We start from the raw sequence: 23,430 nt of genomic DNA, 5'->3' as shown, positions 1-23,430 counted from the left end.
ATACCAAACCGCTCGGTAAATAACATCCACCACCACGTCTGTAACAATACATACATACATACATATATATATATATATATATATATATATATATATATATATATATATATATATATATATATATATATATATATATATATTGTTGCGGATATGGGATTTGCATCCATCCATATCCGCTTGTAAATATTCCCCTATTTCCTCAATACTTCCCAACTATCCCCAATCCCCCATTCCCTAATCCCATTTTCTGTAAACAACACTCTGTAGACCCGACCTCCCCCTATTTCCCCCCATTAAATGTCGCATCCAGGTCCACCGCATCTCACGTAGACAACTATAGGACATCTTGCTAGTTATTCTTAGTCTATGTCAGTTAAGGATTCGTTTCCATTAATTCTGACCCTTCGTTGCACCAGAATGTGATTGTATGGCACCGTTAGGAAGTTTAGGACCTCCCAATACCTCCCCGCAGCTCTTCCTCACGGTTCAGAAACAACAATAACAACAACAACAGCAACGGCGGCGGCGTGCACAGGGAGTGCGCGTCCTCACTCCGGCTTGGTTGGTAGGGGGTGTTGGGAGGGCACGAGGCCTTCCCCACGAGCCGCCATCAAACATGTGCTCGACGGGGTTACCAAATAGGGGCTCCCTGTCAGCTCCTCGTCAAGGGCGGAGCCCGGTAACCCCCGCACCCAATGGAAGCGGCGGACCGGTCCCATCTGGGGCGGAGCCAACCAGCCGAGGGCGTGTCACTCCCCGTTGAGCATGCGCAGCCGAGGGAGTGGTGACGTCAGATGCGTGCTGAGCTTGGAGAAAGAAAGACGCCACCTCCGAGCGCTGGGAGGCCTCCCTGCATCTCTTGGACCGTGCTTGATCCTGTCCCCGAGCCAAGGTGCACCTTGTGCTATCGAACTACCTGTCCTTCCCTGCCATCAATCCCTGTGTAAGTCAGCCTTGTTCCGTTTGTCTGTGGTCTGTCTGGGCTAAGATAAGATTGTATTTAAGTGCCCATCTCTTCTGTGTCTTTTACCTCACTACCTTGTAATCTACCCCTTTTCTCCACCACTAATTATACCCTCCTCCGGAGGTCTTGAGAACTGTACCCCTTGCGTCGTTTCATTTATCCCAGTCGTTGTGTCCTTTCCAATCATTGATTTAGCGTAGCGCGATTTGGCCAACGTTCGGGTGGAATCGGGTGAGTTGGGGAAGAATCGGGGGAACCGTTAGGTCACGGCAATACCACCGCTCGGTAAATAACATCTAATCCGCGATCCGTAACAATTGGTGTCGAGGAGTGAGATACGAGGCCCGAAGCGCGCTTAACGCGCTCAAAATTACAAGCAGTTGGAAATTGTTTTGTTTTACAAAAAACCCGAATTTTGAAAGTCGCGCTATGGCAGATCAAGACGGCTGGGTTCCGGTAGAGGAGAGTGAGGCAGGGTCGATCCAGGACCAAATTGAGGGACAAGAGGAGAGCGAAGCAGTGAGGGCGGCAGGTTCGCAAAATGGCGTCCTCGCGCACGAGGTTTCGGGCGCACAAGATGGCGTCCTCGCGCACGTGGGTGTAGCGGCACCAAATTTTGCCGCGCCCGTGACCGTAGCAGTACCAAATTGCGCTGCGCCCGTGGTCGCGGCAGCCGAGCCAGAGATGCCAGAGTACATGCGAGTCTTTATGATTCAAATGATGGCAAAAATGGATGCTCAGGGGGAGCGATTGGAGGGCCAAATGAGGGCTGATAGTGAGCAAATGAGGGCTGATAGTGAGCGATTGGAGGGCCAAATGAGGGCTGATAGTGAGCAAATGAGGGCTGATAGTGAGCGATTGGGGGGCAGAATGGGGGGCAAAATGGGAGAAATGGGGGAACGGCTAGAAGCTAAATTAGAGGGGTTAGACAATGGGATAGAAGGGGTGAAACATTGGTTAGCGGGGGTAGAAAACAGAATGGCCGCTCAAGAGAATCAAATGGAAGGGATGAAAAAGGGGTTAGAGGGGTTAGAAAACAGTATGGAAGGCAAATTGAGGGACATGAGGGACCAAGCGGAAAGGGAAGTTAAAAAAATGGGGCAGTAGATAGAGGGGGTCAGAATGGGGGTAGAAACTAAATTGGATGCTCACAGGGAGGAAATGGAGCAGATGAGGGTGGCATCTGGGCAGGAGATGCAAGTGATGGGAGAAGAGATCAGAAGAGGTGTGAGTGAGGAGGTCGGAGGAGTGCGCGAGGAGGTGAGGCACTGTAAGGAGCGCATGGAGAAGGAGGTGAGAAAGGGGACTGTAAAATTGCAAGGTGGTATAGAGGAGTTGACGCTGGGAGTAGAACAACTGACAGTGGGACAAAAGGAGTTGGGGGAACAGGTAAAGAAGAACACAGCGGTAATAGAGGGGTTAAAATCGACGCAAAAGGAGATGAAAAAGGACGTAGGGGTAATTAAAAAAGAGTGTCAGACGGTACATGAGGACCTGACGAGGAAAATGAACAAGGTGATAGAGGTGATGGAGGTTAAAGAGCGGGAGGTGCGGGAGCAAATAGAAAAAAATAAGGTGGAGTTAGAGGAAGAACTTAAGGGGGCGCACGAGGAGATGAAGGGGGTGAAGCAGAAATTAGAAGAAGTGGAAGAAGGGGTGAGCGAAATTAAGAAGCGATGGAGAGAGGATAAGAAAGAGATAAAGGAGGAAGTAAAAGAATTGGTCCAAAGTCTGTGTTCGGATCGTGATGATGTGCTCATTAACCGGATGAGGGATTCGCAGGTGATGGAGGAGAAGCGAAGAGAAAGAGGACCCGGTGTAAGTGGTGACCAATATGGTCGTGCGTATGATGCGCCAGGTGATTTAATAAGCTTGGGGGTCGAGATGGACCCGGATATTCGTGAGAGGCCAAGAGTGAGGTGTATGGCTGGTCCGGAGGGTATGGAACGAGGGTGCGAGCGAGAGGGTCCGGTGATGGGAGAGGTGCGAGGTGTGAGTGAGCAAGGTTGTGGTGGTATGGAATGGGTAGCGGGTTGCGGAAGTGTGACCCATGCATCGACACCAACAGGGGTAGTTTTTAGAGGGACAGGGAAGGCACGGGAGCCCCTTGGGGGTAATGTACTGTGGGGGCCCGGCCGGTTCGGCCCCGCGCTGACCCCGCAAGGGGCGACGCACGGGGTCCGGCAGGCGGGCAACGACTCGCATACGAGGTGGTCCCACAAGGTCCCACTCGCGCCGTATGACAGCAAGAGTGATCTACGCGCATACCTGGCGCAGTTTGACTGTGTGTGTAAGGGCAACGGTTGGGGTGAGGACGAAGGTGGAGTACACCTGGTGGCTGCATTCTGCGGCGCGGCGGCGGAGGTGCTGACGGCATTGCCACCGGGTGCTCTCACCCTGCCAGCCCTCCGCGACGCCCTAATTAATCGATTCGGCATTGAACAGCAGAGCGAGCTTGTTAAAGCTCAGCTCGCGCTGCGAAAACGCAAGCCCCAGGAAGCCATCGGGGAACTTGCCCATGACATTCGCCACGCAGTGGGGATCGCACATGCTAACATGGCAGCGGATTCCCGGGAAAGCCTGGCGCTGGACCATTTTATCCAGGCCCTCCCGGATATTGAGCTCCGGCAACAGCTCGCCATGTGGCGCCCGCAGACTCTGAGCCAGGCGGCTGACGCTGCAGCCCGTTGGGAAGCAGCGAGGCCCCTGGCCCGGGGGAGCGAGCGTCACGCAATGGCGGTCCGCCAGGTGGGACCCCCGATGGAGGGCGGACCCCTTAGGGGGCCCGCCCCCGACGTGAGTCCTGACCTGGCGGGCATGGTCCGGAGGCTGGTGGACCAGCGCCTGGCGGGACCTGGACCATGGCAGGCGGCCCCGGAGGTGGCCCGCGGTGGACCCCGAGCGGGTAATCCAATTCGGACCTTCAGGGGGGGAAATTTGGAATTCCGGAGACAAGCACCTTATCAGGTGAGGTGCTATACTTGCAACCGTCTAGGTCACCTGGCGCGGCACTGTCGAGCCACGCGCCGGGATGATCCCCGGCAGTTGAGGTCCTTAACTCCGCCTAGGGGGGAGCGGGTTAGCCGACCCCAGACACCCCCCCGCCAGACCCCGGGAAACTAGAAGGCCTTACACCGGCGAGCAGGCACCCCCGTGGATTGCCTCGGCTTTAGATGCCGAGGCGGGACCCAGTACCTCTGAATAAGGGGGGCTTATTAGTGCCAGAGGACTGGGGGATTGATGAGCGATGGGCCCGGTGGGTAAGGGTGGCATCCCTGCCACCCTTCCCATGAATGGGGCAAATGCGCTATAGATTATGGGGTTTATGGCAGTGAAAACTAGCCCGGGTGGGTTAGGATATTGTGTGTAGGGCCCTAGAAGATGACATTAGGTAACGTTAAGGTTAGTTAGTGACAAGGATACCTGTAGAGGGGACGCAGGTAGATTAGAGTGGATGATAATGACGAGGGAGCGCAATAGTTTAAAGGGACGACTGGGAAGCGCAAGTTTCAGAGGGGAGTAGTTAGATGAGATGATGCTGTGTGAGAACTGGGCAGGTGTGTGGAGCAGTGTATGAGTAGTGAGTGTTGTGGATCAGCGCGAATGCGCTTGGGGGAGAGAAGGGTGCAGGCGGCACCAAGTATGAGAGCACAGGTGTGCAAGTACAGGTGTGTGGAATACATGGAGTATTGGAATGAGTGGTGTGGAGAGAGTTGGAGTAAGTGGTACGGAGTGGTGTGCATGGTGCGAAGGTGTGGATGGGGGAAGAGTGGACCCCTTTTCACGAGTACCCGGGGAGGGTAGTTTAAAGAATAGTTAGAAGGTATAGGTAAATTGTGGTTGGATATTGGCATTTGTGGTGCGGATGCAGAATGGTATTGTGGATGGGTGCATTGGTGTGGTGAAATTGGCTGGTCGTGTGGCCTGTTAGTATGAGTGTGAATGGTTGGGCACTCCGCCACTGTTAGATGTCGGCCAGGTGAGGCCGCAGGTGGGCTCTGGGAGCCGTTAGTGTCAGTGGGTGCCTGAGGATCCCGGGTGTGGATCGGGCAGGCCGTGCCAGAGAGGGCACTGAGGGGGTGAGAGTGCGAGAGGGCCTTCCCCAGTTAGTTAGGTTAGGGTGAGGAGCAGGTGAGCTCGGTAGGCAACAACAGTGGTGGAGGTGTGCAGGTGGGCGGACCAGCTGGGAGCGTCACACGACCCAGCCACCGAAATTGTGCGGGGGCACCGAGTGATGAATCGGGGGAGTGAGACCCCAACTTGAGAAGCACCACAGTTTGGTCAATGGGAATTGGTTTTTAGAACCCATAGTGTAAGTTGGCCAATGGATTGGCAGGGAAAGACCCCGGGTAATGTAAAGTTGTTAAAGTCATTTAGGAAATAGTTAGGATTGATGAACCTGTCGCACCATACGCAGCCACTTACCTGAGGTGGTGATGATGACTCCACACCTGTGTTCCTTTGTTCTATGTTGCAGGAAAGGAGAATTGCTGTGAGGATTTGTGAGACGCATCACGACGTGGATGAGACATTGGGGTGATTCCATCTCTCCCTCCTTAGGAGGGACTGATGATGAATTGGTGATGGCAAATTTTGATGTGAGTTGGAGATGGCAAATTTTGATGAGAGTTGGAAATGGCAAATTTGATTGGTTAGGAGGGAGAGAAGACGAATTTGGTTTATGGGAGGAACGGGGAAGACAGTAGGGACGTTTGTTGATGTGTAAAGTAAATGTTTATGGGTAGTGTTGTGTTTTGTGGATACAGTAAGGGGTAAGGGAGGGGCAATGTAGGTTACCTGGTGGGGGGGGGGGGCGTACGGTAGGAACGTACCTGTCTCACCTGGTTCCCATGTGCCCCCAGTGTGCATTACCTTGAATTGCGTGCACTTTTGCGCCCTTACCACCTTACTCACTTGTCTTCTTTTGTCTCCCACCTCCGAGGATCTGGCTTTGGGGTGGAGAGAGAGGAGAGAGAGGTGCTGGCTCCGCAGTTGTGGGCCTGTACTTCCGCTGCTTGCTGCCTGGATCGATACACCATATGGACCGCAATTTTTGTGGCCGCCCACAATGGACCGCAGTTCTTTTGCGGTCAAGCACCACCCGTGGATGGACCTCTGGGTCAACGTGGCACCTATGCCATACAGGTGAACCACTTTTAGTTGGCCCCCCTGACGGCCACAATTTAGAAATGGACGCGGTTGGTGCCTTTCTTTATTTCTAAAGAAGCCAGAAGGCCAAGTGCACTCCATGAAGGCAAGACCAGCGGCAGAACATCGGCCGGCTGCGACACCACCGGTGACCATGGACACTTGATTGTGCATTTATTATTGAACACTTTATTGGTGCACCAGATGGTGCTGACTGTGCATAATGGGGTGGTGCTTTTGGTGCTTGGACGGGGTGCTCTGCACATTATTAAAGGCCGTAGGGCCACAGGGCACTCGTGGGTTGGTGTATCGATGCTGGCATGTGTGCTCTCTCTCTCTATGCATAACATCTGCATGTGTTCCTCAAAGAACAGGTCCTGGATCGTAGTGTAAATATCAGTCTTGTATAAATGATGCTCCCTACCGGCTGTATGTTTAGTTTGAGGATGCTTTCCGCGATTCGGTTATCCTGTGGGTGTGTTTCTGTTAGGAGAAGGGTGCAACGTCGCAGGGGGACATATTTACTCATTTGTGAACATCTGTAAAACTGTCGCACTCAGGGTTGAGTTAATAGTAGAGGGAACTACATCTGAGTGCCACACTAAAGTAGGTAAAAATTTATCGGGTCGGGACGCCCCGAGGTAGAGAAGGGTGCAATGTTGCGGATATGGGATTTGCATCCATCCATATCCGCTTGTAAATATTCCCCTATTTCCTCAATACTTCCCAACTATCCCCAATCCCCCATTCCCTAGTCCCATTTTCTGTAAACAACACTCTGTAGACCCGACCTCCCCCTATTTCCCCCCATTAAATGTCGCATCCAGGTCCACCGCATCTCACGTAGACAACTTTCGGACATCTTGCTAGTTATTCTTAGTCTATGTCAGTTAAGGATTCGTTTCCATTAATTCTGACCCTTCGTTGCACCAGAATGTGATTGTATGGCACCGTTAGGAAGTTTAGGACCTCCCAAAACCTCCCCGCAGCTCTTCCTCACGGTTCAGAAACAACAACAACAACAGCAACGGCGGCGGCGTGCACAGGGAGTGCGCGTCCTCACTCCGGCTTGGTTGGTAGGGGGTGTTGGGAGGGCACGAGGCCTTCCCCACGAGCCGCCATCAAACATGTGCTCGACGGGGTTACCAAATAGGGGCTCCCTGTCAGCTCCTCGTCAAGGGCGGAGCCCGGTAACCCCCGCACCCAATGGAAGCGGCGGACCGGTCCCATCTGGGGCGGAGCCAACCAGCCGAGGGCGTGTCACTCCCCGTTGAGCATGCGCAGCCGAGGGAGTGGTGACGTCAGATGCGCGCTGAGCTTGGAGAAAGAAAGACGCCACCTCCGAGCGCTGGGAGGCCTCCCTGCATCTCTTGGACCGTGCTTGATCCTGTCCCCGAGCCAAGGTGCACCTTGTGCTATCGAACTACCTGTCCTTCCCTGCCATCAATCCCTGTGTAAGTCAGCCTTGTTCCATTTGTCTGTGGTCTGTCTGGGCTAAGATAAGATTGTATTTAAGTGCCCATCTCTTCTGTGTCTTTTACCTCACTACCTTGTAATCTACCCCTTTTCTCCACCACTAATTATACCCTCCTCCGGAGGTCTTGAGAACTGTACCCCTTGCGTCGTTTCATTTATCCCAGTCGTTGTGTCCTTTCCAATCATTGATTTAGCGTAGCGCGATTTGGCCAACGTTCGGGTGGAATCGGGTGAGTTGGGGAAGAATCGGGGGAACTGTTAGGTCGCGGCAATACCACCGCTCGGTAAATAACATCTAATCCGCGATCCGTAACAATATATATATATATATATATATATATATATATATATATATATATATATATATATATATATATATATATATATATATATATATATATATATATATATATATATATATATATATATATATTGTTGCGGATCTCAAAACGTCGGCCTTCCCCTTACCAAGGGGGGATTAATCCCCTTGTCTTTTTACTAGCCGACGCGATCCGGGGCTATCACGTTCCTTCCGGTCGGTGTTAAATAGGGTTGTAAACCGAATTAGTCTTATTACTAGACTACGGATTTTTATGTTAAGAAAATAGGCCTTTTATGTTTTGAAAAGCGGATTTTTTTTTTTTATGTGAAAAAATCCCGAAATATTTTTTTCCCCCGTTTTATTCATTTTTTATTATTACCAAGTTTTTCAGAAATCAGTCAAAAAAAGAACAAAAAATGGTAAGCTTTTCCCTGCACAACATTAAGCACTCTGTGCTAGTAAACAGGTACAAAATGACGTTCAGGTACCTTTATTGCAACCGCATTGTTTGATAAGTAGAGGACTAGAAGAAATTGACAAGACCCTTTTAGGAACGGTTAAAGTAGGTGTTTGAAATCATTATCTTGGTAATGTTCTCCTTGGTGAGGCGGTGGCGGCGGTCGGTGAGGACGTTTCTGTAGACGGAGAAGGACCTTTCCACGTCGACGCTGACGATGGGGCAGTACCTCAAGAGGGGGATGTCGGCAAGCTTGACTCCAGCCGGCACACCAACCTCAGATCCGTGCTGATCTACATCCAGGATCAAAGCCACTGTCCTCAGCACACCAATGTCGGGTTTGCGCTGCAGCACCGCCTTGAACTTGGTGAGCAGGATCTCCTTACGGCAGCCTCGGATCTTTTCGAGCTCCTCCTTGGCCTGATCAAGGAGCTGGAAGGCCTTGGCCAGCTCCATGCCGGCCTCCTCCAGCTGCTTAAGGATCTTCGGGATGAACAACACGTGGGCATTTAAGAGACCAAACTGAGCTTGATGTCCGCCTTTCCGAACAGGTCCTTGGCACTCCGGATTGCCATCGCGTCGTCATCGTTCAGCTGGTCCACAATGTCCTTGACGGCCTCGAAGTGCTCGGCGTAAAACACCGCGGCGTCGATCCACGTCCCCCACCGAGTCAGAATGGGCTCCGGGGGGGGGGGGGGGGATAAAGATTGGGCTGCTGCTCCTTCCAAAGGACAACATGCGACGGGGCTTTGACGAACACCTTCTTCGCCGTGGCAATCAGGTCGTTGACGTCCTTGAACATTTCTCGGACTGTCTCGCAGACACGGTGGAGCGCGTGGGCAACGCAAGTCACATGCAGCAAGTCCGGGAAGAGTTCCTTCAGGGCATGGCCGGCCTTGATCATATAGGCCGCGGCGTCGCTGACGAGGACCTTGAGGCACTCCGGCTTGAAATCAGGCCAAAGATAGCGCAGCGTGTCGTTGACTGCGCGCACGATCTCCCCAGAGTTGGTCTTCTCCAGAACATGCACTGGACGAGGTGGGGACGAAAGTACCCTCCTTGGACAAGCGTCCCGCGATGATGTTGGCCACATATCGACCTGCCGAATCGGTCGTCTCGTCGACGGACAGCCAGATGGGCTGCTGTCCGAGGTCGGCACGGAACCCCGCCAAGGCCTCGTCGTAGCACTTGTCGAGGTAGTGCTTTCGAATCCAGCTTTCATCGGGGATCTGGAGAGTGATGTGCTTCTCCAGGAACGACCGGAGGCATGGTTTTCCAATTTCGACCATGGGATGCCAGCGGCCAGCATGGCCTGGCACAGCTCCTGAGCCACGACGTCGCACTTGTGCCTCTTTCCGCCACCAAAGTCCTCCATGGTGGCTTGCGTGACCGTCCTCTTCTTCTTCAAGGCCAAGTTGTTCTTGTGGCGGTCTCCCTCGGACATGTTGGGCCAGCTCAGACTTCTGCTTCACCCGGAAAGTCTTTTCACAAGCTCGACAGAAAGCCGTGTCACTCGACACGTACTTGAAGGTGGCCCCATCGCCGCCAGCGTTGAATTCCTTCAGCCACTTGTCACGAAGAGCAGCACTCATCTTGATAGGAGACTTGTTCACACTTTGTGTACACTCTCACTGTAGTACACCGCCTCACTGCTGTACACGCTGGGGACGCAACGCACGCAAGTGGACGCAACGTTTTGTTTTTGAGATCGATCGCAGTTAAAAATTTCGATCGCAGTTAAACATTTCGATCGCAGTTAAAAATTTCGAAAAAATTCCCTAATCTTTTTTAGCATTGCCAGACATTTTCGACCAAAAAGGGCATTTTATTTTATTTTTCCCGAAAAAGAGCGAAATATTTGTTTTTTCTCCGAAAATAGCAAAATATTTTTTTTGCGCGCAAAAAAGCGGTTTTATGTGAAAAAATATTTTTTCTTTTTTCACATAAAACTCCGATGTGCACTTATTACCTAAGTACTAACACCGGCCGTGAAGCAAGGAAATAACCCCACCCGAACCACGGTTTTAGTGGACACGCCGAGCGATTAGCGAGCCGCGATTCGGGCCGTTAACGGGAACTAACCCGATTGGAGCGGTTCCTGATCGTGCCACGCTTACCCAATTGAGAAATCACTAAGACGTCGAATTAAGAGGAAAACAGGAAGAACAGGTAATTTATTACACTTTGTACAATTAAGAGGAAAAGAAGCAATATACAGGGAAGAAGAAGCAGATACACAGGGCAGCCTTATGCAGTCTTATACTTATCCCTGGACACGGGCCCGTTCACACTCAGTCACACTCTCAGACTCACTCACACGGGGTTGTAGATGGTCGGGTTGAGGGTCCACCGATGGCATCCACAGCTCGCAGCTGGTGATGGTAGACGGCAGGCTAGATCGCCCGTGTCGGTGGCGCGGATCGGAGAATTATACTGGGGGGGGGGGGGGGGGGGGTCGGTAAGCTGGCGATTATACTGGCGTACGTAATAGTTGTACCGGCGCCTTATACGCACTCCCGGTATAGCTCGGTACAATGCGCCGCTCCGGCAATGCTTTCCCAATGATGTCACCAAAGCCAAGCCAAGTCCAGTTCTTTGCCACTGCCGTATGCACGCGAGTCCTTCTCATATATCGAGTGCCGTTCAGTCCTCTTGGTAAAACGCAATCGTGCAAGTCCTTGGACAGTCCTTCAATACCACGTAAGTCCTTCTCACATATCGAGTGCCGTTCAGTCCTCTTGGTAAAACGCAATCGTGCAAGTCCTTGGACAGTCCTCAGAGGGGCTTTGCGCTCGCGGTTATATAGCGCCGCTTTAGCCAACCTCTCCAACCTCTAGCCACACCCTTTAGCCATGCCCACTCGAGCCCTCGTTGGTTGATGGGGTCTTACCGGCTCCGCCCTTGATGGCTGCCTGATGTGGCCACACCCCCACCCTTGCGCTCCGCCCCCTTTTCGGGCCTTACCTCGTGGCATTTGGGCTGGTTTGAGCGAGCAACTGGCTGCTAACGCTGCCGGCCCAACGCGTAACAAACTGCGAGCATCCTAATGCGAGGGGCAATTGGGTGCAGACTGGATGGGCGCAATGGGGCAGGGGTGCAGACTGGATAGTGTGCAATGGAGTCGATTGGAGGGAGGGCTGCAAAATGAACGGGGCTACTCTTATTTGTTTTACACAACGCAGGTATCACTATTGGAAATGGCCTTATCTCACATATACAAAGAAATAACTAACGTTCTAAGGTGGCCTACGTGTTGCATGTGGCCTAACTATGGGGTGCAACCTTTAACCTTTAATGATGTTACCTGTGTGGGTTCTCAAAACCGCAACAATATATATATATATATATATATATATATATATATATATAATATATATATATATATATATATATATAATATACATATATATATATACATATATATATATACATATATATATATACATATATATATATATACATATTATATATACATATATACATATACATATTGTTGCGGATATGGGATTTGGCCTCCATCCATATCCGCTTGTAAATATTCCCCTATTTCCCCAATACTCCCCAACTATCCCCAATCCCCCATTCCCTAGTCCCATTGTCTGTAAACAACACTCTGTAGAACCGACCTTCCCCTTTTTCCCCCATTAACTGTCGTGCCCAGGTTCACCGCATCTCACGTAGACAACTATAGGACATCTTGCTAGTTATTCTTAGTCTATGTCAGTTAAGGACTCGTTTCCATTAATTCTGACTCTTCGTTGCACCAGAATGTGATTGTATGGCACCAGTAGTGAGTTTAGGACCTCCCAATACCTCCCCACAATCTCATCTCCGCATCCTCCCATCTTCCTCATGAAACTACAACAACAACAACAACTACAACAACAGCGCGCGGGGAGTGTGCGTCCTCACTCCGGCTTGGTTAGCCGCCATTGCCCATGTTCTCCGACGGGGTTACCACGAAGGGGCTGGCTGTCAGCTCCTCGTCAAGGGCGGAGCCCGGTAACCCCCCCGCACCCAATAAGAAGCGGCGGGCCGATTCCATCTGGGGCGGAGCTAACGAGCCGAGGGCGTGTCACTCCCCGCTGGATATACGCAGCCACTGACCGGAGGTGACGGGAGATGCGCCCCCAGCTTGAAGAGAACCAGACGCCACCTCCAGCGCGACGATACCTCCCTGCATCTTTTGGACCGCGCTATCCTGTCCCTGAGCCAAGGTGCACCTTGTGCTGTCCAGCGACTACCTGCCCTTCCTTGCCATCAATCCCTGTGTGAGTCAGCCTTGTCCTGTTTATCTGTGGTCTGTCGGGGCTACTATAAGACCGTGATTAAGTGCCCACCTTCCTATGCTGTACCCCTTGTCAGTGTAATCTCAACGTTCTGCATACAAATATTATAACCTCCTCCGGAGGTCTTGAGAACTGTACCCCTGGTGTCGTGTCATTTAACCCAGCCGTTGTGTCCTTTCCTTAATTGATTTAGCATAGCGCGATTTGGCCAACGTTCGAGTGGAATCGGGTAAACTGTGCAGACGCGGTCATACCAAACCGCTCGGTAAACTAACATCCAAAACCGCGTCTGTAACAATATATATATACATATATACATATACATATATACATATACATATATACATATATACATATATACATATACATATATACATATATACACATACATATATACATATATACACACATATATACATATATACACACATATATACATATATACACACATATATACATATATAATAATAATAATAATAATTCATTTATTTTGTATAGCGCTTTTCCAGAAGCCCATAGGCGCTTTGACAGAGTGGAAAACATAATGCATAACAATACATGAAAACAACAATTGCAAAAAGACAAGAATCAAAAAGACAAGACAAGAAGGGGCAATTGGGTGGTATATATATATACACACATATATATATATACACACATATATATATATATATATATATATATATATATATATATATATATATATATATATATATATATATATATATATATATATATATACATGAGATTATTGAAGTTCTCCGACATCGACAAACGTGACGATACGTCATGATGATGTCAGGACTGCAAACCCAGAAGGGCCTCCACCAGTGCAGGTATGTCACAGTAAAATTGTGTCACCAAGCAGATGAAAAGCGAAGCTGCCGACTCGTTTGGCCCTTATTGGGGCTCAACAGGTAAACACATCACTGTTTCATCCACCCTGTGACTTGGAACCCTTTTGGTTTTCTATCTACTGGTTAACAATACATCTCTAACTGTTAACGATGTTACAATCCCGCAAGGTCAGCGGTGGTGTACATCTGCCTCTGTACCTGCGCGCGCATGTCTACGAGAGGCTGTGGGGATCTCCCAGAAATACAGGTTTTTCATTGGCTGTCGGAGGGTATTTCCGCGTACGTCATAGCAGATGACGTAGTGGAATGCTCGCGCTTCTAACCTCGTTTTCGAATTTTCACGAGACCTCTTCAATTTCTGTCATACGATCGACTCGAAAGTTTGGCTTGTGTTCAGCGCTTTTCAAATCAACGATCGAATGTTCCGGACAAAATAAAAGGTATGTTGTACGTTTTTTCAACATGTTATCTAGTTTGTGGTGGAATTTCATTGCAATCTGATGATGCGAAGTAAGATATTTTGGCCCCGATATCGGGATTTCCTGACATAATTTTGCAAAAAATGATGATTTTAATCATCTTGAGAGTGGACATTTCATTTCTTTACCTGTCTGACAGCATCTAATACAACAGTGTTAAAGTTCTGATCTTGAGAATCAAACAATTTTGAATTTTCAAGGCAGTCTGGGTGTTTATTACAATTTCCGTCACGACTGTTAATTAGGTAATTAGGTACTTAATTAGGTAATTAATTAATTCAATTTCAGGTCATCCAAAGTAAGATGCATCATATCTTTTGTAGAATGCTTCAATCTATAACAACTGAGAGTTTCATTCCGTTCTCTTCATTTTTAAGGAAGTTATGCGCTTTTATGTCATTAAATTGACTGTCCTCGATCACAGCTTTTGTTTTATTAGTTAATGGCAAACGATAGGAAAGAAGATGCTAATTTCCGAGTATAAAAATGACCATAATGAAGCGCGGTGCTACGCGCGCTACTTGTATAGCAAGGAGGAAGCGGACAACGCGGTAAATCCCGCGGCCATGCCTACCCCTCGGGCGTGGCCGCCACCCACTTGGTGCGCGGAATGATGCCATCACGCCAGTGAGCTTTCGTGTCCGCCATACGCGCCCCCCCAGAATTCCCGCGCACCTGGAGGGCCAGTTTGCGGGGCAAACGGATGACCCGGCCGAAGCGCCATCTGGCGACTGGCGGCGTCCGGGGTGCAGGGATGCCAGCTGGGATGCCTCCGGCTGCACCCGGGATGGGTGCAGGATCGGGGGGCGGCATGCCGGCGGGCCTGTGCGGTGCCGGGGGTCCGCCCGCAAGGGGGCGGCCCCGACGCGGGGGCCGAGCCACCGGCGGTGGGTGGTCCACGTCGAGGTGGGCCGGCTTGAGGCGATCCACTGAGACGCGGTCGGGAGTACCGCCGATGTCCAAGGTGAAATTTTTCACCCCGGTCTCCAGCACGCGGAAAGGCCCGTCGTATGGGGGCCGCAGTGGTGTCCGGTGGGCGTCGTGCCGGACGAAGACGTACTCTGCGGTGCGAAGCTCCGGGGCGACGTGCGTAGGCGGGTGCCCGTGGTGCGCCGTCGGCACCGGGGCGAACGTCCGGGCGGTCTCCTGCAGCGCGGAGCGCTCCTGCGCCGCGGACCATGGTGCCGTGGGGTCGGGGAGGAACTCGCCCGGCACCCGCAGCGGTTGTCCGAAGACCAACTCCGCCGCGGATGCGCGCAGGTCGTCCTTGGGCGCCGTCCGGAGGCCCAGCAGGACCCAGGGGAGCCTGTCGACCCAGCCGCCGTCGCGGAGGGTGGCCCGGAGCGCGGCCTTCAACGAGCGGTGGAACCGCTCGCACAGGCCGTGGTTCGGTGCAGCTGGACCCCGAGCCCCCGCGCGACCGCCCCCCAGAGCTCCAAGGTGAACTGGGGGCCGCGGTCGGACGAGATGTCCGAGGGGGCGCCGAACCGGGCGACCCAGGTGGCGATGAACGCCTGCGCGATGTCCGCCGCCATCGTCGCCGCCAAAGACACGGCCTCCGGCCACCGGGTGGTGCGGTCCACCATTGTCAGGACATGGGTGAAACCCCGCGAGGGGGGCAGAGGTCCCACCAGGTCCACGTGCACATGGTCAAACCTACGTTCCGGCACCATAAACGGGGCCAATGGGGCCTGGGTTTGCCGGTGCACCTTCGCGCACTGGCACGCGAGGCACGTCCTGGTCCAGCCGCGGACGGCCTTCCGGAGGCCATGCCAGACAAACTTGTCGGCGACCAACCTCCGGAGGCCCAGCTCCGCGACGGCGGCTGGGTCGACAGGCTCCCCTGGGTCCTGCTGGGCCTCCGGAGGTCCTGCTGGGCCTGCTGGGCCTCCGGAACCTCTGGGAGGCCTTCGTGCCCGGGTGGGACAGGCCGTGGATGGCGTCAAAAACCTGGCGCTGCCAGCCCGCGGGCACGATGGGGCGAGGCCGCCCGAGGGAGACGTTGCACAAGAGGGCCGTGCCCGCGCCATCGAACGGCACCTCGGTGACGCGGAGGCCCGTGACGGCGGTCCGCAAGGCCTGGACGCCGGGGTCGGCGGCCTGGTCCGCCGCCATCCGGGCATAGTCGATGCCAAGGTGGACTGCATGGGCGACGGACCGGGAAAGGCAATCCGCCACCGGGTTGTCCTTCCCCGCGACGTGCCGGATGTCCGTTGTATATTCGGACACAGCCGACAGGTGACGCTGCTGCCGGGCCGACAACGGCTCGGCGACCTTGCCCATCGCGAAGACCAGGGGCTTGTGGTCGACGAAGGCTGTGAACGCACGGCCCTCGAGCAGATGGCGGAAGTGCCTGACCGCCAGGTGAAGCCCGAGCAACTCGCGGTCGAAGGTACTATAACGGCGTTCGGGCGGGCGAAGCTGCCGGCTGAAGAACGCCAGCGGTTGCCAGGCACCACGCACCCATTGCTTGTGCACCGCGCCCACCACGTAGTCCGAGGCGTCGGTGGTGAGGGCGATCGGTGCATCGGGCGCGCGAGCATGGTGGCGTGAGCCAAGGCGATCTTCGCGCCCGCGAACGCCGCGTCCATCTGCTCGGTCCAGGTAACGTCACCTTTGCCCGGCTTCCCTCGGAGGGCCTCGTGCAAGGGGCACAGGAGCTGGGCGATGCGGGGCAGGAACCGATGGTAAAAGTTTACCATGCCCAGGAACTCCTGGAGCCCCTTGATCGTGCGGGGGCGCGGAAACCCCTTCACCGCCTCCCCCTTGGCCGGTAGGGGGACAGCCCCGTGCCTGTTGACGCGGTGCCCCAAAAAGTCAATGTTGGCGACGCCGAACCGGCACTTGGCGGGGTTCACGATGAGGCCATGCTGGCCCAGACGTTCGAAGAGCGTGTGGAGATGGTGTAGGTGCTCTTCGCGGGACGTGCTGGCGACGAGGATGTCGTCCAGGTAGACGTAGATGAAATCCAAGTCGCGCAAGACGCTGTCCATTAGTCGCTGGAACGCCTGAGCCGCATTTTTCAATCCGAAGGGCATCCGAAGAAATTCGAAAAGTCCGAATGGCGTGATGACCGCCGTCTTCGGGATGTCCTCCGGCCTGACGGGGACCTGATGGTATCCGCGTATGAGGTCCACCTTTGAAAAGAAGGACATGCCTGCCAACCGGGCGGAGAAGTCCTGAATGTGGGGGACGGGGTAGCGGTCGGGGGTGGTGGCGTCGTTGAGGCGCCGGTAGTCCCCGCACGGTCGCCATCCCCCGCCGGGCTTTGGCATGATGTGGAGCGGCAACGCCCAAGCACTCTTGGAGCGCCGCACGATGCCGAGCCGCTCCAGCGTAGCGAACTCCGCTTTAGCTACCGCGAGCTTCGTCGGCTCGAGGCGGCGTGCCCGGGCGTAGACCAGTGGCCCGGCGGTGGGGATGTGGTGTTCCACCCCGTGCTTGACGGCCCCCGCCGAGAAGGTGGGCCGCGTGAGGGCCGGGAAGCCGGCGAGGAGGCGGGTGAATTCGTTCGCTGCCGGAAGCGTACAGATGAACCTGGCCGGAACCGAACCGCTCAGCAAGCCGCTCGGCGAGCCGCTCCGGGAGCTGCTCAACGAGGCGGTCAGCGCGCAAGCGAGCGAGCCGAACGTCTCAGCCTGGACAAGCCTTCTGTGCTTTACGTCCACCAACAGGCCATTGGCACAGAGGAAGTCCGCGCCAAGCAGTGCCATAGGCACGTCGGCAGTGACGAACGACCACCGGAAAACCTGCCCTCCGCACCGCAGAGAAAGGCAGCGTTTTCCGTATGTGCGAATGGACGTACCGTTGGCAGCAAGCAGCGCGGGGCCCCGGCCCGCGGTCGGCTTGTCGGACGTACCGGCGGGAACGACACTCACCTGCGCTCCCGTGTCACACAGGTAATGGCGCCCGGATAAGGTGTCCGTGATGAACAGTAGGCTGTTTGAACGGCCGGCGCTCAGTGCCACTACCGAGGGCCGGGCCGGGCGTTTCCCGACCTGCCGAATGAGCACGGCGGGCGACATTGCCGAGCCTCGTGGCCGAACTGGGCATGAAAAAACACCAGGTTGGCGGCGGAGGCCGCGGTTTGTTTCCGCGGCGGCGGTGGTGGGCGGGGCGTGGCGGCGGCCGCGAGGTGTGCATCAGCATCAGCCATGAGGTGTGCATCAGCCTCGGGATTCGCGACGGCCGCGCCAAAACTCGCCTGCGTGTCCAAAGCCGCGAATAACCTGTCGGCCTCGGCAGCGAGAGCTCGGGGTTCCGTCGTCGCAGAACCGGCCAAGGCGAGGCGTACTCATGCCGGCAGCTGGCGTCGAAATAACACCCGGAATAGAGCGTTCGGGGTTTCGTCGCCCATCAACGACAGCATATGGTCCATGCAGACCGACGGTCGCGTGTCACCGAGCTCGGGGAGGTCCAGGAGGCGGTCGGCCCGTGCGTCCACCGTGAGGCTGAACGTGGCGAGGAGGAGACGCTTGATCGCCTCGTACCTGCCGTCGGCCGGTGGGTTCCTCAGGACCGACACGACGCGAGCGGCCGTGCCGGGCCCGAGGGAGGCGACCACGTGGCAGTACATTGTCTCGTCCACCGTGATGCCTCGAAGTCGGAACTGGGCTTCTGCCTGCAGGAACCAAACTTCGGCTTGAGCCTCCCAGAACTAGGGGAGTTTGATTTGGACCGCGTTGGTTGCCATTGCTGTGGCGGGTTCGGGTGGTCAGCGACGGCTGACCAGAACGTCACCAATGAAGCGCGGTGCTACGCGCGCTACTTGTATAGCAAGGAGGAAGCGGCCAACGCGGTAAGTTCAAAGAGTCTTTATTACAAGAGCTCCACTGTAGCACTGGAGCGCTCCGGGCTGCGCGCCCGGTGTATATCCCGCGGCCACGCCTACCCCTCGGGCGTGGCCGCCGCCCACTTGGTGCGCGGAATGATGCCATCACGCCAGTGAGCTTTCGTGTCCGCCACAATAACTTCTTTAATACTGAAGATATGAAAGTGAATTAGGTATCAAATTAAAGGTCTTTCCATGCTTTATCTGATGCTATAAATTACAGGCTTGATTTTTAACATCTCAAAATTTTGTAACATTCCTATAACTGTGATTGTAGGTACTTATTAACTAGTACGTAGTAGAGGTATTTCACTAACCAGTATATAAGCCAAAAGGCTGTGATTATCTGCATGTAAACAATGTTATTGTGATACTCGAGTACATTCGGTCCATTTTACTTGAACCTCTTGTGGCAATTTGTCCAAACGAATTGATTGTGTTAGCAGCGGCTGAAGAAGAAGTATGAAGAATAGAGAAAGAAAAGATCAGAAGGAGATGGAGGAGCCCCCGCCCAAGCTTATCTATACTATATGGACCTCCCACAATGCATCTTGTGGAACGTTTTGCATGTTTGTCGATCTTGAAAAATCAAAATATGAAATGCACGTTTCAGTAATATGAGTTTACATATTAACAGAGAATCTCCATGAACATTTCATTGGTTATAGTATCGTTTATGAATCCGACTGCGGCGGCCATTTTTGCTAACAAAACGAAGTACCTCTCTTACCCGCTTACCAAGCGGCTTAAAAAGCGGTTCATACGGAACGACCGGCTTGGAAAGCGATAGCAAGCTGCTTGCTAACGGAACACAGGCCGGCCAAGACGACCGCTAAGCCTTTCCCAAAGCGAATCAGACTCTTCAACTTACATGGTGATTTTAAATCATGTTAAAAAAATCAATAACTACTTTTCCTTTTTAATTTTACCTTTGGATGGTCCAAAAACGAATGAAAATCCGCACCAAAGTCCATCGGTGTCACAAATCCTTCTGCGGATTGTCTTGATACTAATACTGATAGTTGATCGCGAGAAAATATGCATATAAGATTCGTATTACCACCAAATTCCCGGTAGTTTGTTATCTCATGTACATTCACTTTTGGTATACCGAAGGATTCCACTTCAGCGATCAAGTATAGCGTGAGAGAAACGCTGATTTATGATAGGGGGGAAAAAAAAAAACCCGCGTGAACATATGAAACCGATTAGTATGAATATATAGTGTGCCTCATACACCGCCCATAACGAAGGAGAAACGCCGATGTGGGAAAGAAAAAAAACCCGCGTGAAAATATGAAACCGATTAGTATGAATATCTAGCGTGCCTCATACACCGCCCATAACGAAGGAGAAACGCGAATGTGTGACAGCAAAAAAACACCAGCGTCAAAGTATGAACCCGACCAGTATGAATATCTAGCGTGCGTCATACACCGCCCATAACGAAGGAGAAACGCCAACGTGTGACAGCAAAAAAACACCAGCGTCAAAGTACGAAACCGATCAGTATGAATATCTGGAGTGCCTCATACACCGCCCATAACGAAGGAGAAACGATGATTTGGGACAGGAACAAAAACTCGCGTCAAAACAGGGAACCGATTAACTTTTGGCGTGCCTCATACACCGCCCATAACAAAGAAGAAACGCCAATGTGACAGGAAAAAAACCTGCATCAAAACATAAAACCGATTAATCTGAACATGTGTCATGCCTCATACACCGCCCATAACGAACGTTCCGCAGATCTGACTATGAAATGAGGCGACACGTCCAAATGTCGGCCTTGTGTTTTTTTGCTGCGATAATACTAATAGTTCGATGACTGAGCAAAGATTGGACGCAGGATTTCATTATCGGAGGTAATTAACGATACCAAGGCGAACCATTCACATTGTGAGTTGCGTTGGAGTCTTTCATGCCCCTCAGAAAAGAAATGTATCCACAATGGGAAACGCGTCCTCATTTCACTCTACTCCGTACTCGGCTCGGAAATCTTCACAAGTACTTCGAAGCATTGGGGATAGAGGAGTACATGGACATGGGTAGGACTGACAGGTAGACTAATAGTAATACCTAAACTACCTACATGAGTCCAATAAATAAGCGGTTTTGTTGTCTGTAATGGTCATTATTCCCATTGTTCTCCTGGCAGTGACATTAAGATTAAGTAAATAATCGGACCGATTTAAAAATTTTAATGAACGTAGTGTTCATAATACATAAAGCACAGACATGATGGATCAAATGACCTCCTGCGTCTCATTATATATTTATATTAGTGTCAAACGTCATAACACGTTATAAACGAGCGCCGCGTAAGAATACATACGCGTAGGAGTGCGTGATGAGGTTGTTTTTAAAGCTCCGAGATTCGGAGGATATTTACACTTACACCTCTTTTTTTAGATGTGGCATTAATAATGCACAGAAGCTGTTTGAGGAAATACCACCGAAATTGTCTTGTTGATTCGTCAGAACTAACCAAACGATATTGATATTGCTTTGTCCCACTTGAGAACGTGCTGACGTAAGATGTCTGATGCGACTAACGCAATGACGTTGCCTCACCTGAAAACATGCCGACGTCAGATATTTGGTACGACTAACGTGAAAACGTCCCCTCAGCTGGAGACGTGCTGACGTCAGATATTTGGTATGACTGTGGTGATAATGTCCCCCCAGCTGGGAACGTGCTGACGTCAGATGTCTGGTGCGACCAACGTCATGACGTCGCCCGCAGGGTGCCGGCAGGAAGCGGGCTTCAGATCCGCTCCGCGTAAACACGACGGAAAGTCTCTTGCTCTTCATCTGATTTGATTGCTGTCGATGAAGCGAATCGCGTCTGTAAAGAACGTAGTGTTCGCGTTATTCTCCTCACTTTAAAACAATCGTTGTGCTCGAATCTTTCAGCTCAGTACGCTCGTTTAATGTCGTGTATGAGCGCCCCATTCCGATTAAAACAGATAGGCCTATATATTTTGGGAATCTGCGTGTATTGCTGAAGTACATGTGCGGTTTGAAAGGGTTACCGAGTGACAAAAGAGGAGGAGGAGGTGGCGGAAGCTGCCCCCGCGAGACGCTAACATGGCGGCAGCTGAAGGTACGAAAAGGGATTTCGAGAGCTGAGGAGGAATCGGGAAGTGTTGCTGTTATTACTATACGATTAGTGTAAAGCATTAAAAATACAGAATGTCTCGGGGAAATCGGTGCAGATCGTTTGACGTGCGAGACGAACTCAACTGAGGGGATAATGAGCCATCTATTTACTACATACGCAATAGGGACGGCAGGCCATATACATTTTGAGAAAATTATAATTCAGCAAAAGAAAACGAGGGAGGGGGGATACAAGTAGGGAGAAGTAAAGCTTTGGAAGAAGATGTATCTTCGTAGAGAAGATATTTTTGTAAAATTATATGAAAACCTATTCCATGCGATGAGGGAAGGAACATCTCGAGGTGGGGAGCCGTGGTGCAAATTTGCGTACGTAATAAGTAGATGCCCCATATGTTTTGGAAGCATGATGGTGAGTATGGGCACGGTTTTTTTTTGACTATTTGTGATATTTAATGATGAGTGGTTAAACAGGAGTCATCCATGGTATTGCTAATGAGAGTAAGTCAAAGTCCATTGATATGTAGACAGATTGAGCTGCCAAGTTAAATTTGCAGATTCATACCAAAATGTTTCTTTTGTCGTTTTAAATTTATTTATTCCGCCACCACCACCTCTCATTGCAGGTGCTGTAACTCCTTCTGGAAAACAGGTCCTTACAGAGGTAAATGCATCACGAGCTTTGATTTATAACGAGATTGTGTGAATATTTTGTGTGTTTATACCTAAACTCCCTTTGTTCAAATGAGAAGAGAAAGTTTTCCGTTTAAAACAAACTTTGCTTCGAGTATTGTGGATTTGTGATAGATCGCGCATGTTCATGTTCAATCAAATGATTCTGAAACTCTATCTTCATCTCGCTACTTCCACGGCATTTACTCCATCTACATGCACATTTTCCATGAAACGGCACATTTTTCCACGGCACATTTTCCATGAAATCTACATTCCACTGTTCTGTTCTCCCCTCTGTTCTGTTCTCCCCTCTGTTCCCCCCTCTGGGCCGGTGCTCCTGCCTCGCACCTAGCTCGGCTTCACGCGGTTGAAACCAAAGCATTCAGAATCATTGGAATCTCCCATGATGAAGCTGATTCTGAGGGCCTTTCTCTCTCTCACCGCAGGCAGGTAGGTGGTCTTTCTGTCTTCTACCGACTCCTCTCAGGCTTTGCTCCCCCAGCTCTCTCTGTGCTCTGTCCGCCAAATATTCCCACAGGACGCTCAATATCTGCCAGTAACCCTCTTATGGTGAAACTGCCAAAATCAAGATGCTCTGCTCACCTTCATTCTTTCATTCCTCTTTACTCCCGCCTCTGGAACAAACTCACTCACTCTCTTCAATCCCACTCCTCCCTCCAGGTCTTTAAAACAGCTGTTCACCACCATCTCTTATCTTCTCCCATCCAAAACCTTGATCTTTTCCACCCCCGTTAATTCACCCCAGATCCACTTCTTTGAAATACCGACTTCTTTCCTTGAAGTCCGAGCAG

At 51.8% G+C, this 23,430-nt stretch overlaps 2 protein-coding genes across 5 annotated transcripts in view; one reads left to right on the top strand and one right to left on the bottom strand.

Annotated features, from left to right (window-relative positions):
- Nucleotides 1-20,191, bottom strand: part of TSEN15 (tRNA splicing endonuclease subunit 15) — a 48,809-nt gene extending 28,618 nt beyond the window's left edge. Inside the window, exon 1 of the mRNA XM_068127705.2 lies at nt 19,753-20,191. Coding sequence (XP_067983806.1) covers nt 19,753-19,797 — 45 coding nt within the window. The 5' untranslated portion in view covers nt 19,798-20,191. The remainder of the gene's footprint in view (nt 1-19,752) is intronic.
- Nucleotides 20,192-21,427: 1,236 nt separating this feature from the next.
- LOC137434551 (phosphatidylinositol 4-phosphate 5-kinase type-1 gamma) overlaps nt 21,428-23,430 on the top strand; it is a 101,821-nt gene continuing 99,818 nt past the window's right edge. For 2 of the 4 annotated variants that reach the window (XM_078785667.1, XM_078785666.1), the window contains exons 1-2: nt 21,528-21,929; nt 22,570-22,607. In XM_078785667.1, coding sequence (XP_078641793.1) covers nt 21,914-21,929; nt 22,570-22,607 — 54 coding nt within the window. In that variant the 5' untranslated portion in view covers nt 21,528-21,913. Of the gene's footprint in view, nt 21,930-22,569; nt 22,608-23,430 lie in introns of all 4 variants that reach the window. The other 2 variants (XM_068127686.2, XM_078785665.1) reach the window with 2 other exon arrangements.

The sequence above is a fragment of the Myxine glutinosa genome, chromosome 10 (genome assembly GCF_964187855.1).
Source record: "Myxine glutinosa chromosome 10, kmMyxGlut1.1, whole genome shotgun sequence".
NCBI lineage: Eukaryota > Metazoa > Chordata > Myxini > Myxiniformes > Myxinidae > Myxine > Myxine glutinosa.
The sequence above is the reverse complement of the archived record's forward strand: the minus strand, read 5'-3'. Positions and strand labels throughout refer to the sequence as shown.